At 43.0% G+C, this 19,528-nt stretch overlaps 1 protein-coding gene across 1 annotated transcript in view; it reads right to left on the bottom strand.

The window, feature by feature from the left end:
• LOC147903683 (uncharacterized) overlaps nucleotides 1-19,528 on the bottom strand; it is a 164,078-nt gene that overhangs the window by 25,846 nt on the left and 118,704 nt on the right. The window contains exons 20-27 of the mRNA XM_087400552.1: nucleotides 7,117-7,335; nucleotides 6,724-6,945; nucleotides 5,898-6,593; nucleotides 4,548-4,811; nucleotides 4,091-4,447; nucleotides 3,539-3,945; nucleotides 2,959-3,388; nucleotides 1,522-2,823 (exon numbers count right to left, since the gene is read on the bottom strand). Coding sequence (XP_087256678.1) covers nucleotides 1,522-2,823; nucleotides 2,959-3,388; nucleotides 3,539-3,945; nucleotides 4,091-4,447; nucleotides 4,548-4,811; nucleotides 5,898-6,593; nucleotides 6,724-6,945; nucleotides 7,117-7,335 — 3,897 coding nt within the window. The remainder of the gene's footprint in view (nucleotides 1-1,521; nucleotides 2,824-2,958; nucleotides 3,389-3,538; nucleotides 3,946-4,090; nucleotides 4,448-4,547; nucleotides 4,812-5,897; nucleotides 6,594-6,723; nucleotides 6,946-7,116; nucleotides 7,336-19,528) is intronic.

The following is a 19,528-nucleotide window of genomic DNA, read 5'->3' as shown; positions in this document are numbered from 1 at the left end:
CTCCCCAGGCTAACCTGAGCTAGTTCTGTGTAACTAGTACACGTCAGATACCAATCCGTGCACATGACACTGAGCCATAGGGACTGCCCTACGTCAAATAAACAACACTGTCACCAGCATCATCCTCATCCACAAAAAGAAAGAAAGAAATAAAATTTTATTAATATCTTCCTGTAGCCCAAAAAAGCCTATGAGTCCAAAGAAAACTAGCCCAATCATGCAGATGCAGCAGCTATGGGGGGAACTGGGGTGTCTAGCACACCTCCTGAAAACTACTAATGAAATACAGAATAATGTGGTAAGGAAGGAAAAAGAAAGAGGGTGAGGGAGAGAAAGAAAGAAAGAAAGAAAGAAAGTGTATTATTGTCCACTAAAGGCCAAAATGGGCCCATGGGACATCAAGAACTCTGCGTACAAGATAGCACAAAATCAACGTGCCACAAAGAAGAGGCATCGTCGAATATCATCTAAGTGCTACGCAATACAATGCAAGTGAAAGTACATACTGTCAAATCCGAGCCTAAATACAAAGTAAGCTAGATGCAAGGAAACCGCCCCTGGGTGCAAAATGGGGGGATGAGTACAATATGTCAATGCAAAGATACAAGTCCATGTATCACGGAGTCTGAGAACCAAAATAATACTGGAAATCCTGTCCATCGACTCTGCCTCCTGCTATGAGAGTACAAATCTGAGCAAAAGTGAGGTGAGCGGCTGGTGGGGCGAGATCTCCATGAGTAAGTCTCCTCCGAAAAGCTGCCATCATCCTGGATCGTCTGGAGATGAAGCGGCGAGTACGTCCCCTATGTAACAAGATCCTGCGGCGTCTACAAACCATCTCATATGTACATCCACAGGGTGGAGGCATGTGTCCTGTGTGAGCTCTGACCTCCTCGTGCTCCTCCTGATACCTGTCATCTGGTATAGCGTGTGTCTGAGCTCTATCGGGCTGGGCTCTATCACGCTCCGGTTTGTGCTGATGGTCTCTGAGGTAGTGTCGTCGAAGCATAGTGGCCTCCCTGACAGACAGATAGACAGACAGACAGAGTCGGTATATGGTGGGACAGAGTGTAGGAAGTGGATATCCCAACTGCAAAAAGGTGCCATGAGAGGGTACTTGTACAATATGTAGCATGGGTGCTTGTACAATATGTAGCATGCTACATCTCTAAAACAAAAGACAATGTACGGTCAAGATAACCTGAGCACCTTCCACACTGCTATAAATACTACATGTCCAAATTTGTAGAAATCCTACTTACTATGGTTCCATTTTTTACAACATAACTCATTTGACTGATACATGGCCCTTAAAATAAATGTGTAGGACACTATGAGGTGTACTCTCAACACACAAAAGACAACGCACAAAAGGTTCATTATCTTTATGTGCCTACATTTATTCACTCTTATCCTTGCAGAAGAAAGTCCAGCATCAATTGTAAAGCAACTACCACCTAGGTCTGAATGTTTCCTTAGGTATGCCAATATGATTGCAATAATGCAGCCCATTAAAAATACCTGGACATCCATCGTCAGATAGCCATACATTTTATTCAGCACACTGACACACACATCATGCAGTCCCTGCTTCCGTGCAACATAAGCCAATTTATTGACACTCCAAGCCTTCTCACGGTAACCTAGCTGGTGAAGCTGAGGGTTTGTCGATTGAAGATCTTTGAATGCATTTATCACTGTATTGTACATGTGATTTCGCCATTGCATAACATCATACCAAACTGTCAGCTCATCCCATTCATTTGGAGTTCGCAGTCTCCAAGTCTCCAGAATTTCCTTTAAATCGACATAACCACCAGCTGCAGCTTGAACTCCTCCTAGCTGGGCAGATGCAGTCAGTTGTTTATTGCTGTTTGCAATCTCAAGAAGAACTCTTGCAGACTCTTGCAGCTCGACAAGTTGCTGAAACTGTTGCAGCAATGGAAAGTGTGACTGCACTACCATCTCAGGAAACTGCCACCACTGATGTAAAGCAAGGTCAATGCCTTGAACCACCCTTTTATCAGCCTCATTTACAATTCCTAAATGCAAAGCAACATATGCTTCAAGCATTCTCAACTTCGGGGACTCTTCTACCTGCGCCTTGAGGAGTACTGTATCCTTCAATGTTGTCCACTCTGGAATCTTCCAGAGGCAATCCAATAGGATCTCAAAGTTTTCAACACTCTTTCCAAACTCTGCTAGAATTTCCCACTGGCCAAGCTGTTTTGCACACCCAATCCATTGCTCTTCCCACAAGCACATCTCAGCCTTGGAAACGCTGTTGTTGTAAGCTCCTTGTGTTGCCTTGTTCATTGCTTGATAGAATACATCTTGCCCACGTTGCCAAAAGCCATGCTGCACAAGAGAAAGACCTGATCTCGTTTCTGAAGTGATTTGTCGTCTCTTCCACAACCCAAAACGCACATCCTCCTCATTGATAGTGCGATAGAGCTCAGCCAATGCATCAAAGCACCGAGTCTCTTGAGGGAAAAGGATCACATGACTCTCTAACAAAGAAATTGCAATGTGCCATGCATTGTAAGTCTTTCCCAGAAACTTAATCAATTCACTAGGGATTTTGGGCTGCGGTTGGCTTAGCGATAACCCTTCCAGCAATGCCTGAACAACATTGGGTCTCTTGTCCTGTTGTTTGCTGTGATATTCTTTTGAAAAAAGAGTAATCATAGGTTTAGCCAACATCACTTGTTCCTCTTTCTGCAGTGTGGCCCATGCTATTGGGAATACAAGCACCCACATGTGATATGCAACATTTGCATCTGTATGAGCTAGCTCTCTCAAAGGGATCACTAAATCTGCCACCTGTCAAAAGAGTAAGCAGGGCCTCAGACTTTTGAAAGGCTAAGCCCTCATGCAAATTTCAGTAACAAAACAAGTGCTAAGACCAAAAGGCAGGATTTTAATCAAAGCAAAGCAGAGAATATCTACCCACATTACCTGCAACTTGCTCATGTCATTGAGAAACCGTGCATGTTTGTTCACTGCTGTGACAAAAGTGAGAGGTGATCCATCACCTTCGTCAGGTCCATCAGGAACGGCCTGCTGCATTCCAGCTCGCTCTGGAACACCTCCAGATGCCATAAGAGGGGGCACTTGGGCTGAATTGGGAGCAAGAGTGATTGGTTCCTGCTCCACTAGGATAGCTAGAAGAAGATCCAGGCCCTGCTTCAGCCAGAAAACATCACTGAGAGCCTCCCAGTCTTGATGTAATATGATATACTGAAGCCTTTGAAAGAGGGTTTTTCCTATGGACTCGTGATAAAGAGTAAAGAACTTTTGCCGCATCTCAGGATCCCTCGCCCGCAAACCCAGCATAAATCGTCGTTCGACATTCTGAAATATCTCCTGCCTTGCTGTCAGTGGATACCTGAAACCCAATAATGCAAGCATCAGTAACGGATTTAGATGCATCAAGTAAACCTTCAAAGAGAAAAAACTGCAAGAGAGGAGAGGGGAAACAGAAGGCAGTTGGGAGGGACAATCATGGGAAAAGGTTAAATTTAGAAAAACCACTAACTTGGTTGTATCAGAACACAGCCGATAAAGTAGCTTCAAGTATTTTCCTTCCCACTCTTCAAGAACAGAAGCACTCATGTTCTGTTTGTCAACCTGTGAGAGTTTTTCAAGGAAAGTGACAACATCTTTGACACTGAGGGACCCCACCGAAGTGCCTCCAGATACCTTGAAATCACTTTCTATCCATTCTTTAATGATATCAATTATAGTAAGTAAAACACTTGCATCTGTACCCTTCTCACCCATCATTGACTGCAGTGATTGCCAAAACAACCTTTTGCATTCTGCCACTAGTAGTACCCGTCCACTCACAAGCTTCAGCAAAGCTTTCAGATTGGTCGTTACAATTCCTAACTCAGCCATCAGTCGTGCAGCATTTGCAGCTGCCTCTGGATCAGATCTATGATCCTACAGAGTTTGAGCTCAATAGTCAGTAATCTGGTGGGAAGAGTTCAGAAAAGTACCACACAAAACAAAAATTTACTGCTGACAGCTAAATGGTAAAGGTCCAAAAAGAGAGCTAAGCAAAGAAGACCAGGTTTCATAAGCCTACTTGACGCCCAAGTGCACTTGACGCAGAAAACATCTCTCGTACGAGTCGCTGTACTACCCGTACCAATGCGGGTAAAAAATGATCTATATATGTCTTTTGCCCCTCAGTCAGGGTCTTCACGACAGACCAGGTAAAGCCAATCATTGCATTGGAGGAACTGTTTTCTAAAGTAGGCTGTGGATTTGTTACAGTGGTCAAGTGTTTCTGTATCAGTTCTTCCACTTTCTGATGCAATAGCCTGATATCTTGTGCTGTATTGGCTGCCTCAACAGGAAAGGCATCAAAAACCAGCTTTAAGAGGGTGCACAGAGACTTTCCAATATCAGGAAGTTTGCTGTTGAAACATGGCTCAAGCAGCTGTAGAAAGACACAATCAATCAGAAATTTGAGAACACAAACAAATGATGTACAAAACAAAGGACTAACATCACATGGCAAATGATTACAGCATTCTCACTTGAATAATGTGCTGGACATTGTTACGAACAAACAGATGTGGCTGCTTTTCCAAGATTTTGTTCATGACATCCAATCCTTGTGCAACTGCAGTAGAAGGATCCTTATTTTGACCAGATGGCTGAACACTGCACAGCAGCTTTTCCAGATAGTTAAACTTGACATTTGCCGTAGGCCAAACTTCTAGAGCTTGAGTAAGAAGATCCAACGCTTGTTTGTACATAGCAGCCATCTCTTTATCCTTAGGTTCTGTCACCAGTGCTACCTGCAAAGTAAAACTGTAGGCATTAACTTCAATCACTTTGGAATTCGCACCTATTTGCTCGCTCAAACATATCTAGCAGATCCGTTCCCCTTTGCAAAGCATCAAAAGGCAGTGGGCACTCTATTACAATTCAGAAGTGAAACCTATCAAAAACCTTGGAGCTGGAAGCAAACGACAATAGCACCACAACTTCATCACACCATGGAAGGTGCTTTTACAAGACCAATCCCCACAAAACCAGAACAATGCTAATACTTACTTTTCCTTGATGGAGCATTAAAAATTATGCATGGCTTACATACACTCGAAATCTCTTTTACCCAGCATTTCAATCCCCTCTTGTGGATGCAGTCTTTGAGCAATTAAAGGATCAAACTCATTGCAGATCAGAAACATGCCTCAGAAATAACAATTACATACACCAGCTCATCTGAATACAATTGAATGTAGGGAAGGAATTCTGAAGAAGAACATTGAGAATGAGTTTGGAGAGGCAAACAGTGGCTTCCACCAATAATACAAAAAAATAAACAATTGGATGTCGAAATGAATCATTTGCACTCAGAGAGCAAATAGTGAGAATATTATGGTTTCACAAAAGGGCATGAAAATATGTACCACATTCCTAAATGCCTTTGATAGTGCAAAAGAAGCCGCACAAAGGATTGGGACAGAAGGGCTCAATTCAAGACATTGTATTTGCCACGATTAAAAACTACTTACAGCAAACTTAAATTTTTTATACAGGGCTACATGGATAGCAAACGAGATGAAAGCAATTTTCATAGAATCTTTGCAACAAAGGGATATTCGCTATGACTGTTTATCCTATGCTGGGTTGTAGGCTATGAACAACCGAGTGTGGCTTATTTTGTGCCCATACTTCTTGAAAAGTAACCTATAGTCTTCCCATGAACACTAGTTCGATTTCACAAAAACGGATGCACAAGATAACCTTTGCCAATAACTTAATCTCTACCAATTCTTGAACAACAGGAGGCATGTATAAAAACTGGCACTCTGTGAAATGAGCATCCTACTTGAAAGGCCTGATACTTTCTAATTATGAAAGGCATCACAACTCACCCTTATCAAAAAATTGATTATCATCTCCTCCATTGCAGCATTTGGCTTAAACTCCTCATCTGGCTGTCCAACTGATCCAGGTGTACCAATATTTGGAATAGCTCCACTACTTGAACCAATGCCAGGAGACATGCTAGAGAGAGATGGCAATCCACTTTCCGTTTTCACTCGCTTACTTATGTCATCTGCAACGCTGGTTAAACCAGCTGCTTCACTGGTACGCTTGGACCCAATTACTCCACCACCTGCTAGATCTCCTGCATTTGTGTTCAACACATTTGTATCTCCTGCCTGGCCATGTACATCTGCATCAGGTATTGACTTCGCTTCTGCTTGTCTTCTCTTCTCCCATGCTACAACTAGGCCAGCAAGTTCAATAGCCAGCCGTCTATTCTCAGGTGGAGTACTCGAGGGCAAACCAAGCCGGCTAAGAGCATTCACCATTTGCGGAACAAATTGCGCACGGCAACTGTAAAACAGATCAGAATGTCTAACAAGTAGCTGAAATATATGGATTGAATTGGGAACAGAATGTCCCTCCTCCACTAAAATCTTTTTTGTGTAGCGAATCCAGATAGGTATTTTGTAATCCCCTAGTGGCAACCTACGAGGTAAAGCCGGCATAAGGACATCAAGTGCTTGCCTCACAAGCACTCTGTTCTCCGGCTGACAAGTTCGCAGTAGGGCAACAAACACCTGAAAGAGCACTGCCCGCATTAGGGCTTGAGAGAATTGGACAAATAGGAGATAAAATAACCCTTACTCAACACAGCATAAATCCGTATTCAGATAAGACACGCTAGCATGCACACATATACATGCCCACCTGAAGTATGATTTTTTCTGGAGCTTGATATGCCTCCAAGAAATGGCAGACATTCACAAAAGCCCATTGCTTACTAGCACTTTCCTCCCGCTTCAGGTGATTCCATCCAAATTTAATAAGCTCCTTACGGTGATGAACAAGTTCATTTGACATGTGCTTCAGCAAGAGCGTTGCCAGCTGCAGAAGCTCTATTCTGAGAGGCTCATCATACTCAGCACTCACCTGATATCATAAAATCAGTGCAAGGGTTACAAAATATCATGATTATAAAACAAAATCAACATGACAAAAAGTAGTCTCCTGGTTAAGCTTTTGCTGAAAAAGATTTATCGTGCATCTGCATTGTTTTCCATTTTTCTTACTTTGGACACAAAGACAAAGGTATCAACTCACCTCTTCAGGAGGGTCGAGTAGCTTCTCCACAATTGTTTTAATAATGGCTTGATCAACTACATCAAAATTTTGATTTTTGAAGGCATGTGCTAACATGGGAAGGGTAAGCATCTGCATTGCCACCACTAGATGGTCTTGGGAAAGATCCTTATTTTGGAACAATTGCAGGAAATGAACCAGCACTGCTTTCTTCTTTTGAGGAGAATAGCCTTCACCAACCTGGATTCAAAATTTATGCAATTAAACATGTCATCGTTTAATTTAAACTTCTTTAGAAACATGTCCATAAATATGCTATAAAAATACTAAAAAGATATTGCCATATGATATAAATGTTTTAATAAGTAATTATATATGCATAGTATTATTACATTGAAAGTGATTATGAGGAATGTTTCTTAAAGGAATCAACAGTTTTTTAAGGTAATAACAGGGGTACAAAGGGATGTCTCTAAATAAGAAAATTATGTTGTGTAAAAATGAATGAGTGACTAGTCTGTATATTTTTATGATAAAGGGATCTAGTTCTAGTGAAAATAAAAGTGTAAAAACCATGTTTCCTAAAGAAAAACATTCTTGAAAAACACGCTCGGATAAACCTGCTCATAGGTTTTTGCTCATAGGATTGACGCATCCTGTTGACACATAGATCATACTGATCTCTCCTGCATGCAACTTCTCTCTAACATAGTGATAGTGAACCTCAATGTGCTTCGTGCGAGCATGAAACACTGGATTCTTTGCCACTGCTATAGCACTCTGACTATAAGTGAGAATTGGAGAAGGACCCTCCAATGAAAGATGAAGATCAACAAACAAACGACGCAGCCAAACACATTCAACTGTCGCTGTGAAAGCTGTCATGTACTTAGCTTCACATAAGGAGGTAGCCACTGTAGATTGTTTCTTGCTCAACCAAGAAATGCAAGCATGTCCTAGAAAGAAACAATTCCCACTGGTGGACTACCTAGTATCATAGTCTCCAGCCCAATCTGAGTCACTGTAAGCATGCATCTACAAGTCACCCCCCCTGGGAAACATCAAGCCAAAAGACTTTGCACCTTGCAAGTAACGGAAGATGCGTTTTACAGCCTGCCAATGCATAATCTTTGAGCTGTGCATATACCTGCTCACCTGAGAAACTGAAAACTGAATATCAGGTCGTGTATTGCAGAGACCATGGGAGTGAACATAGGCTTGCAATCATGCATGTTGAATTTGTCCAAGAGTTTTTGAACATACTTGGACTGAGACATAACAATGCCACGTTTCTCTTGAATAAACTGGATCCCCAAAAAAAAATGTAACAAGCCCAAGTCTAACATATCAAATGTAACTTTCAATTGGACTTTGAAATCTGCAATTACTTCCTCATTTGATCCGGTGAGCAGCATGTCATCTACATAAAGAATGATGACCAAAATATCCCCCCCATCCTTCTTGATGTAGAGAGTGCTCTCAGTTGGACTATTGTGCAGCCCCTTGCTGGTTAACAAGGCATCAATTTTGGCATACCATGTACGTGGGGCTTGTTTCAGCCCATACAAATCTTTATTCAACTTGCATACCTGATGTGCATTTCCTGAAATTTCAAAGCCCGGAGGTTGTTTGACATAAACCTCTTCCAACAAGTCTCCATTAAGGAAAGCTTTTTTAATGTTCAACTAATGAACATTCTATTCAAAATTTGCAGCCATTATTATAACTGACCTGATGATGGTAATTCTGGATGTAGGAGCAAAAGTCTCCTCATAATCTATGCCCTTTTTCTGAGCATATCCTTTTGCAACCAGCCTTGCCTTGTACTGATTAATCGACCCATCTGGCTTTCTTTCGACTTTGAAAACCCAACGTGTACCTATGGCATTCTTACCTGATGGCAAATCCACGACATCCCAAGTCTGATTTTTATGAATGGACTGCAATTCATCGTGCATGGCATTCATCCAATGCACATTATCCTTTGTTTCTTCAAATGTCTCAGGCTCCTCCTCATCGGGAAGAGTACCTGCATAAGCTGATTCAACTGAAAGAGCCCCCCCCATGTGCCTTACTGCACTACGAGTCCTGCTAGGCAATGGAGCCTCAAGCTTACTCTCCCTGAGAGTCTAAAGCAACCAATGCGGGACTGTTTTAGCTGCGTGTATCTCTTGAATTTCTTGCCTGACAACTTCATCCACACCCTGAGGTTGTACTAATTCAGCTGGGGGCTGAATCTGTACATGTGGATCTAGCGGAGGTTGCTGTAAATTCTGAGTTTTAGTGGGGGAACCAAATGTTATAGGAAGCATTCCCTCAAACACATCATCTGAAGAGGCTGTAATCTGAAATTCAGCATGTGTATGTGCAGAATTTGCAGAGAATATAATATCTCTACTAACAAAAATCTTGCGTGTAGCAGGATTGTAGAGACAATAGCCTTTTCTTTGTGAACTATATCCCACAAAAATGCATTTGAGTGCCTTATCTGACAACTTGTGTCTGAACTCCACACGCACGTGAGCATATGCAACACAACCAAAAACTCTGAAATGGTCCACTAAAGGCTTTCTCCCATGCCATGCCTCATAGGGAGTGATTGTCTTCAACGCCTTTGTAGGAGACCGATTTAAAATATAGTTGGCACACATGAGGCCTTCCAGCCAAAACCTGTGAGGCAACTTCTTACTTGTGAGCATGCATCTATCCATTTCCATGGCGGTGTGATTCTTCTGCTCAGCTTTTCCATTCTGTTGAGGTGTAAGTCTCACTGTAAGCTGATGCATGATGCCTTTTTCTTTCAAAAATGTCTCAAATTCATGAGACATATACTCCCCCCCTCGATCTGTTCGAAGTGTCTACACCTTGAGTCCTGTCTCATTCTCAACCATAGCCACAAAGTGTTTGAAATGCATAAACACCTCTGATTTTGCCTTGAGACCATAGACCCAAGTGTAGTTGGTAAAGTCATCTATGAATGTAACAAAATAGAGATAACCCCCAAAAGCAGGTATTCTCATGGGAAGACATCACTGTGAATAAGCTGTAATTTCCGTGTAGCTTTCACTGCACCATCCTTTTTTAAGGGAAGTCTATGCATTTTGCCAAGAATGCATCCTTCACATGCATGAGGAGGAGGCGACTCCAAAGGAGGCAATGCATCAACCATATCATGCCTCTGAAGTGTCATTAAGCTGCCATAGCTCATATGCCCATACCTGGCATGCCATAACTCCGCATTCTGCATCGCAGCAGTGGGAGTGCTAACTAATAATGCAAGATGGGATCTTTTTTAATATAGATCAAGCTCAAAAAGACCCCGATACAAAGTGCCAAACAACATCAAAGCATAGTCATTTTCTTTGTCTCTGACTGCTCTGACTGCACACTTGTCATCATAAAAAACAACCTGAAATCCTCCTCTATTGAGTGAGGACACTCAAAGCAAATTCTTCTTTATCCCTAGCACATAGAGTACATCTGAAATTCTGAAATCTATGCCATCAGTGGATGTGAGAATAATGTCTCCCGAATAAGAAGAATTATTCGCACAAGTTACCTTCTTCTTGGTGGGTGAAGAATGCAGAGTTACAAACAGACTCTTCTTAGAAGTGATGTGCTTTGAAGCACCACTGTCAAAATACATGTATGAAGTGTCTCATCAATACTAAAGCAGCATTCATCCTTTGAAGGATCATAACTGCAAGTCAAGAAAGCATATGGGTCATCATCATTAGTGGCTGTAATATCAAAACTACCCACTGAAAAATCTGAAGTGCAAGACAGAAAGGCATAGTGCTCTTCAACAAAGTTGGCTGCAACATCTCCTCCATCATGAGAATGTGGAACTGATGCATCTGACACAACCATACCGTAATCCCTTTTCTTCTCTTTGGCTATGCGCTTCTTGCACTCTCCAATATAATGACCTGGCTTCTTGCAATAATGACAGATGCCCTTCTTTTTCTGCTTATTTGTATCACCCTTTGCCTCATAAGAAGGCTGTCCAGAATCAGCTTTATGCTGATGTGTGGGCTGATTGACATGTGGCTTTTGCTGCCCTTTACCCTTGGGCTTGAACTTGGAGAGCATAGCATGCTCACCAGCCCGGGTTGCCATATTTCTACGAGTTTGTTCCTCCTGCAACAGAAGTCCTACCAACTCATGAAAGGAGAGAGGATTGCTGCCCCCCCTTAATGACAAATTCAGTGAGGTGTGGAAACCGAGATAGGACTCAGGAAGAGAGTTCAGAGTGGTGGTGATCATCTCTGAATCCGGAATGACTTCATCAATATTCAGCAATTGTTCCCTGAGGTCCTGAAGCTTTGTGAGGTGAGAATTCATGGAATCTCCCTCCTCCATATGTGTATGGGAAAGTTCTCACTTCAAAAAGGAAACCCTAGCATCATTTCTTGCTGCAAACATACTCTCTAGTATCTCCCAAGCTGCCATAGATGTCTTGCATGACCGAATATGAGGTATAATGAACCTCTTGATAGAAAGAGAAATTACTGAAAGAGCTTGTGCATCTCTAGAGTCCCATCTTTTATGCTCTGTTATGGGAGCTCCTGGAGCGACTGCTCCAACCACCTGTGCTGCATTTGTACCTCTACCCCTGCCTCCAGCTGTAGGAGTGACAGGTCTAGTCGTTGTATATGGTCTTGCTTCATCTCCATTGACATAATCCCAAAGATGTCTGCCAACCAAGATATTGCGAACCATGAAACTCCACAAGGAGTAGTTGGTGCCATCCAACTTATCCTCTTGTGTGAGAACCCCGAACACCTCATTGGAGTTGTTCTGAGCCATTTATACCAGAAAATATAAAAAAATACAGCAAACTGACCAAGTGAAATCCCTTCCTGGGATATAAAATGCACAAGTAAAATCTGCAAAGAAAAATCTGCCCACAGTGACAAATATCACAGCCTGTCAAAGGCTCAGAATGCACTTCAATTATCCTGCAAATGCTCTCCAAAACTGCCAAAAAACACTGCAAAATTTACCAATGTCTGCAATGTCACTCAAAATGAGTCCAAAATTGCCTGCAACAGTCCCAAAATACTTGTACATTGCCAAATTGCATCAGAATGCCAAAAGCCCCAATTTCTTCAGGAAAATGCATCCAAAAGAGGGCAAATTGCCTGAAAGCCCCAAAAATGCATGAAATTGCTGTGTAAAGCAAAAAACCCCAAATTTTTGCAGGAAATTGCAACTAGAAAAGGGGCAGATTGACTGAAAGCCCCAATTTGCAATTTATCTGCAAAAGGAGTAAATTCTACTGCCAATGAAAATTCCCAAGTGCTCAAATGTGACTCAAACTGAGTCCAAAAAAGCCTGCAAAGCTCCAAAATTGCTATTCTTCTTGCAAAAGCCCCAATTTCTTAATAGAAATTGCGACAAGAAGAGGGCAAATTCAACAAAAGCTCCCAAATTTCACCAAATGTCCAAATTCTCACCAAATGTGGTCACTGTTGACCACCCACCTGCTATAAGTCACAGCCAAACAATGGCTTCCTGCGCAATGCGCCTGCAAGAACAAGTTACAAGAAAACAGCCGTACAGCTGTACGGTGCAGCTGACTGGAGCTGTACGGCTCTGTACAGCTAGTTGTACGGCATTGTAGGACTGTCTGCGCGGGATTGTACGGACAGTCAGCACATGTACGGATGGCAGGTACGGACTGGCACAGGAGTATCGTACGAAGTATATTACTCAGTCAGTGCATGTACGGATGGCAGGTACGGACTGGCGCAGGAGTACCGTTACAGACTATACGGGCAATCAGCGTAAGCACTCTCATGGCTTGAGACTCAACATGCTCAAAGGCTCACGTTATAGCATGGCTACATGACCAGCTCATAGGTCTAGGAAAACACCAACATCCTGGAACTCGGCCTGGCCTGATAACGAGACCTATCAAAGCCAATACATGGTTCCCACAATACATCTCCCTCCAAACCTATCAAAGCCAATACATATGGCTCCCACAGTACATCCCCCCTTAGCTTCATAACATGACATGCTAGGAAGCCACACACCAATAGGAAAACCAATACATCTTTTTAGGAGGACTATCCAAGGCAGAGGACCTTTAGACTCAATGAAAACCAAATACAGTCCGTACAGATTGTACGGAGATGATCAAGGTGAGCAAGGTGAGCGAAGTGCAGCTCGGGCTGGGAGTAATGGGCTGGGAGCTAGGAGCCAGGAGCTAGGCCGGAAGCTAGGAGCAGGGTCTTGTTGCTCTGATACCAAATGTAGGAAATAGGAGAGTGAGAGAGCAAGAGAGCTGACCGTAAGTTTGCAATAGATGAAGTGACTGAATACAAGAAGAGGGAAAGGTTTTGTCTAAGTGACAAAACCTTATCCTTCACTAACCGTAGTTAGTGAACTAACTGTGGGTAGGGGGAAAAAACCTCTGAGGGAAAAGTGCCCCTAACCTACTTATTACATTACATTGGTCACTGCTAGAATATAATAATAATTCTAACAAGATGGCATTTCCTCCATCTCAAAAAGGACGGATTCATCCAGGAATCGTAGTAAAGCCCATTTGGAGCTTAGGCTAGTCACGACCGACATACAATACATGACATATCCAAGACACAATGGGAGCTACACATGATACATAGCATCTTTCATGTCGTTTCCTTGTACTCATTAATAATTTTGTGATAGACACAACTAGTTTTCCCCATGAGGGGGGTTACTCTCATGTCGATTTCCATTTCTTAATCTCACGACCTTTTTTGGTGTTCGTAGACTAACGTTAGTAGACCATGGTAGGTATACAATTACACCACATCGGTATCCTCCCCGCAACCGCATGCGACACAGATGGCCTTCTACAAAGAGCATTTCCTCCACCTTAGCAAGGACAGCTTCTCCAACAATTAAGGTACCTACACATTCACCTTTCCCATGCTGTATCGATCATAATGGGCCATCTCAGGACTTCATCCAACAACCAGATTGAGACGAGATACGATATTACAGCCACAAAACACTGTAGATATCTGAGACACTGTACTCTCCATGATAGACATGAGGAGGAGATGAAGGAGCATTCTTGATGTGAAGCCCTAGATACTATGAGATCTAGGTGATGCACCGCAGTCTTCATACAGAAGGTTACCCGACTCAAGTTTACACTCATGAAGCCTACGATGGCATCCAGCCACCTCGACAGCAATAGATCACAAATTTCTTCACATGAGAAGAAGCGGTTGGCAGAGACGACATGACCACGACCTTGACTTTCAAGCATGCAAGTTAGCAAGAGACCGAACGCAAGCCCTACAAGCACATGCCCCATTCACAGTACTATTATTGCTACTCATGGCCGACATATGCCAATCAAGAATGGCGCAACCTCTCTTCCTGCCCCTCTTCCTCAAAAAACCCATCAACTCCAACACCTCCTTCCACTAGGGCGGAAGAGTCCAAGCACTAAATTCTGTCATCTGATACATAGTGATAGACACCTGAACATCATGATCAATCACCAAAGGTAGCAAGTAGTAGATACTAGAAAAGTGGAAGAAGCATGTAGGCTGTAGGCACTACACCAAAAAATCAAAGGCAAGCTGGAAAACATCATATAACAAACTGAAAAGGCTGCCACAGCCTGCAGGCTGCCATAGCCAGGAAACAAAACTGAAATGCATCACAACTGATGAGGCTCAAGCCTCACGCTGCATCCTCATCATGTGCCTCATCCTCATCATCATCATCATCAGTTCCATCCTCCTCATCATCCTCATCCTCATCACTCCCAATCTCATCTGCCTCGCCACAGGACTCCAAAACACTTTAAGCTGCAGCAACATTCCTCTTGCATGTAACAAGAGGGGCTGGTCTGGCTGAAATCTCCTCTTCTCCATCTGTAGTCTCTTGCAAAGCAAGCAGCCGCTCATCATCCTTCTCCTTGTTGATAATTTCCAAGGTCACTTCTATCTTCTCAAATCCCATTTCTTTGATTTTGGAGATCAGTCGCACATTAGTATGGATGTATACTAATTTTTATGTATTATATGGAAAGAGTCTATTTCTTCTTTTGGTATGCATAAGAGAGAACGTGCTCCATGTTATGCTCTAGCCGAGATAGCATGACCTCGGAAAGATCGGTGGGCATTTTCTCTTAGATAACCGACTTTTGTAATATTTTATGTGCATAAATAAAATGGTCAAGGGAAGTAACTGCCAAGGTCCTAGGTGAGGGTGTATTGGCATCGACTCAGTGGTTCTGAGTGCTCAGGCCTAGGTGCACCTAAATGGGTAATAATGCCAAGGGGCAAATGTTTTAATTGTGCCCCACGAGAGGGATAAATGGTGTACCAAGCTAAAGGTCTAAAATGATATTCGGGATGCCAGCGCCTGTGATTTTAGATTAGCTAGTGAATCAATGCAAAGCTGAAGGATTAGAAAGTGTTCGTTTCATTTGGTATCAGAGCGCAGGCGATTGCGACGTGTGCTTTAAATAGTCACGGGATTTGGCCGTCTCGTCCGTTGGCATCAGGCAAGGATTAGAAGTGGTTATTTAATTGGTAAATCAGGCGTAGCGATGGACGATGCACAGACAGTGATATAGCCCGTGAGCGAGGTGTTGGCCGTGTCAAGCATATCAGTAGAGACTGCTCTAATGACCGAGATAAGAGAAACTCATAAGGTGGACGAGTTCGTACAGAGCCTATGGCCTAAGGCTCATATGTTAAAACCCGGGGAAAAGGATGACCTGGCATCCAGAAGAGGCCAAACTTATGCAAGATATGCCATAAGGGATGGTATGCTGAAAAGAAATGGCAAGGTAGTAGTACCTAATCAGAATGATCTCAGGCAGAGAGTCATTCGACAGTGCCATGATAGCCCATGTATGGGACATCCACGAGTCGAGAAGACATATGATCTCGTGAAGCGAGACTTCTTTTGGCCAAAGATGAAAAAGCATATTCATGAATATGTGACACGTTGTTTTTCGTGTCAAGTAAGTAAGGCAGAGTGGGTGAAGCCACCCGGACTTTTACAGCCCTTGGAGATACCACTAAGTAAGTGGGAGAGCATTTCCATGGACTTTATTGTAGGGCTGCCTACGACACAAGGTTGATATGATTCTATCCTTGTGGTGGTTGATCGTCTTACCAAGATGGCTCACTTCATTCCAACTAGAGAATCTGTTAGTGCCCCGCAAGTGGCGGATTTGTTTATTAGACATATATTTCGTCTGCATGGATTACCCAAATCCATAGTGTCAGACAGAGATGTCAAATTTACCGGTCATTTTGGACTGCGGTATTTGAGACACTAAGGACTGAGTTGGGAATAAGTAGTGGGGATCCTCCAGAAACGGATGGTCAGACAGAAAGAGTCAACCAAATTTTAGAGGATATGCTTAGAGCATATGTGTCATTGAGGCAACATACATGGGACAACTGGTTGCCATTGTTGGAGTTTGCCTACAATGATAGAAAACATTCCTCTACAGGGTTCAGTTCGTTTGAACTGAACTATGGTTATAGGCCAGCGAATCCAACTATAGTTGGAGTACCTCAGAAAGTGCCTAGTGCCGCGAACTTTGTGGTTCAGATGAGGGAGATGCTAGCACTTGCGAGAGCTAACATCCGCCAAGCTATGGATAGAGCTAAGGCGTATGCGGATGAAAATCGATCCGTTAGAGAATTTAAGGAAGGAGAAAAAGTTTTTCTCAGAGTTCCTTCGCACTCTAAGTCTTTGACTGCAGAAGAGTGTGCTAAGCTATCACCTCGATATTGTGGGCCATGGTTAATTCTAAAAAGAATAGGCAAGATAGCCTATAAATTAGAATTACCACCGGGATGTAAGGTGCATCCAGTGTTTCATGCTTCTCGTTTAAAGAAATTTTTGCACAGAAGCTACCTGGGAATCCGTATACCAGTTACGGAGAGTGTTCCCAGATATCATCATCGAGGACGCTGATGCTTGAAGAGGGAAGGAATGTTATGCTCTAGCCGAGATAGCATGACCTGGGCATTTTCTCTTAGATAACCGACTTTTGTAATATTTTATGTACGTAAATAAAATGGTCAAGGGAAGTAACTGCCAAGGTCCTAGGTGAGGGTGTATTGGCAACAACTAGGTGGTTCTGAGTGCTCAGGCCTAGGTGCACCTAAATGGGTAATAATGCCAAGGGGCAAATGTTTTAATTGTGCCCCAAGAGAGGGGTAAATGGTGTACCAAGCTAAAGGTCTAGAATGATGACATGTGGCAGAAGGAACCATCTAGGGAGTTGTGGGCTTGTGGATATGCATGAAAAGAAATTGAATTACGTATCTTTTATACATGGGATCCACGAGATAGGCTGGGTGGATATTCGAGATGCCAGTGCTTGTGATTTTGGATTAGCTAGTGAATCAATGCAAAGCTGAAGGATTAGAAAGTGTTCGTTTCACTCCAATTCCTCCCACAAGGAGAAGCACGTGTCCCCTACGAGAGCACTCGAATAGCCAACTGCTGCAAATTTGGAGTGTGAGCCCCAAATGTCTCCTACCACTTCACCCCTTGGTGCATCCTCTTATCATCCTTCGCAATTACCCGAGCAAATGTGCCTAACATGGACTTGTAAACATGTGAGATGGCTCGACAGATGCAGACACGAGATATTTTCACAACTCACCAGAGAGCCATCACTGTGCCGGGCTTCGGTTTCTGAGTCCCAACTCTACTAAGATCAACTTGATTCAGCTTGTGCTTGACTAGTTATGGTTATGATTTTGCTAGCATAGATCAGTACTCAGCAAGGGCCCTAGAGCGCGCCCTTTGCTCCAGTCCATTGAGGCTTGTATGAGTCTTTTTTATTTTTGCGCACTTTGTCCCATAGGCCCACGAGGCCTCCCGCCGACGTTAATACATCTTTCTTTTTCTTTCTTTCTCTCTCCCCCCCCGATTGGAAGAGAATTCTCTCTTATGCTAAATGGTCAGGTGCTTCCTCCCATCATGGTAATTCTCTTCGTTTGGAAAGTATCCATTGGAGCAAGGTGTTTGATTCGCCACTTGCTTTACAGGCACCTATTAAAGCATATAATCTTATGAAATTGGGCATAAGATTTGTCGGAGATGTGGTGGATCAACATGGTTATGTGCTTTCATTTCCACAAGCTTGCAGGACATTCCCCTTGGGTCTGCATCATAGGCCCATTTGGAGGCTACTTACATCTATGTTGCAGCCTTTTGTTCCTGTTCCTCTATTGTTTGTACAGGACAGATTACTGGACTGAAATCTGACTTCCTTGTCTCCTGCTACCAGTTCACTTTCAATGCATAATTTGACATCTTCGATGGTCTACAGATTTCTTCTTCCACCGCCATGGATTGATAAGCATGCCAACACTCTTTGGAATTTGGATAGGCCTTTATCTTGGTGGCAATCAAAACTCAAGAAAATTTGGAAAGCTAAATTGCCATTGAAACAGAGGCTTTTCTTTTGGAGATGTATAGTGGGAGCTTTTTCCATTGGGGTGAAATTGGAAGCACGTCGTATTGCTTCCTCTTCCTACCCCCGTTGCTCTCATCATCGTGAGACAGTTCCCCATCTGTTATGGTCTTGCCCGCACTCTCGGATATTGATTACTCATGTCTCTCATTTGCTGCGGCTTCGGTTTCTCTCTATTAGATTCGGGAAACTCTTCTGGATGTTTGGATGCTTCTCATCTCAGATGTCTCCATTTCTCCTTTTCTTTCACTGAGCTCGTTTTTGGGTACTATGGACTATTTGGACACAGAGATGGCATTTTAGGATGGGACAACAGTTCCCTCAAGCATATGCTTTCTTCAGAATGTCCTCAAGCAATCTTTATATGATAGTTATGCTCTGAGGGATTTGGATGCTACTAGCCTTGAAGTGTTTTCTCACTGCTTTTGAGTGCTTCCATTAGGCTCTCTTTTGGAGTCTAATGTCATGTACATTGATTTTATGTTTATTTTATAGTCATTGGTTTCACAAAAAAAAAAGTGCGTGTGTGGATCTCTCGAGCACCGATGGTTCCACCCCGAGGATGTACATATGACATGATCCGGCAGCACCGCAGGATGATCTTACACAGAGGCCGTACCCGTCGCTTTATTTCTAGACGACGGAGGATGATGGCAGATTTTCGGAGGAGATTGCTCCATGGAGACTTGGCACCGCCAGCAGCCCATTTGACACTTGCCCAGATCTTCACACTCATGGCAGGAGGCATGGTCGATGGCCATGACTTCCATCATTTCTTTGGATCACAGACCCCTTAGGGAAGACGATGTTCCTCATATTTCATATTTTACATTTTGTATCTAGGCAATTTTGGTACTCTATTTCATTTCATTTTGTATCTAGGATTTTTGTAGCCATTTTTGGCATCTTAGCGGTATTACGATGAGGCCACCTAGTTGGCGCATCGTTGATGATGTATTTTCCTTT

This window comes from Dipteris shenzhenensis, chromosome 3, assembly GCF_047967505.1.
Source record: "Dipteris shenzhenensis isolate YYH24624 ecotype China chromosome 3, Dip_SZ_1.0, whole genome shotgun sequence".
Taxonomy (NCBI): domain Eukaryota; kingdom Viridiplantae; phylum Streptophyta; class Polypodiopsida; order Gleicheniales; family Dipteridaceae; genus Dipteris; species Dipteris shenzhenensis.
This window is presented reverse-complemented; position numbering and strand designations above follow the sequence as displayed.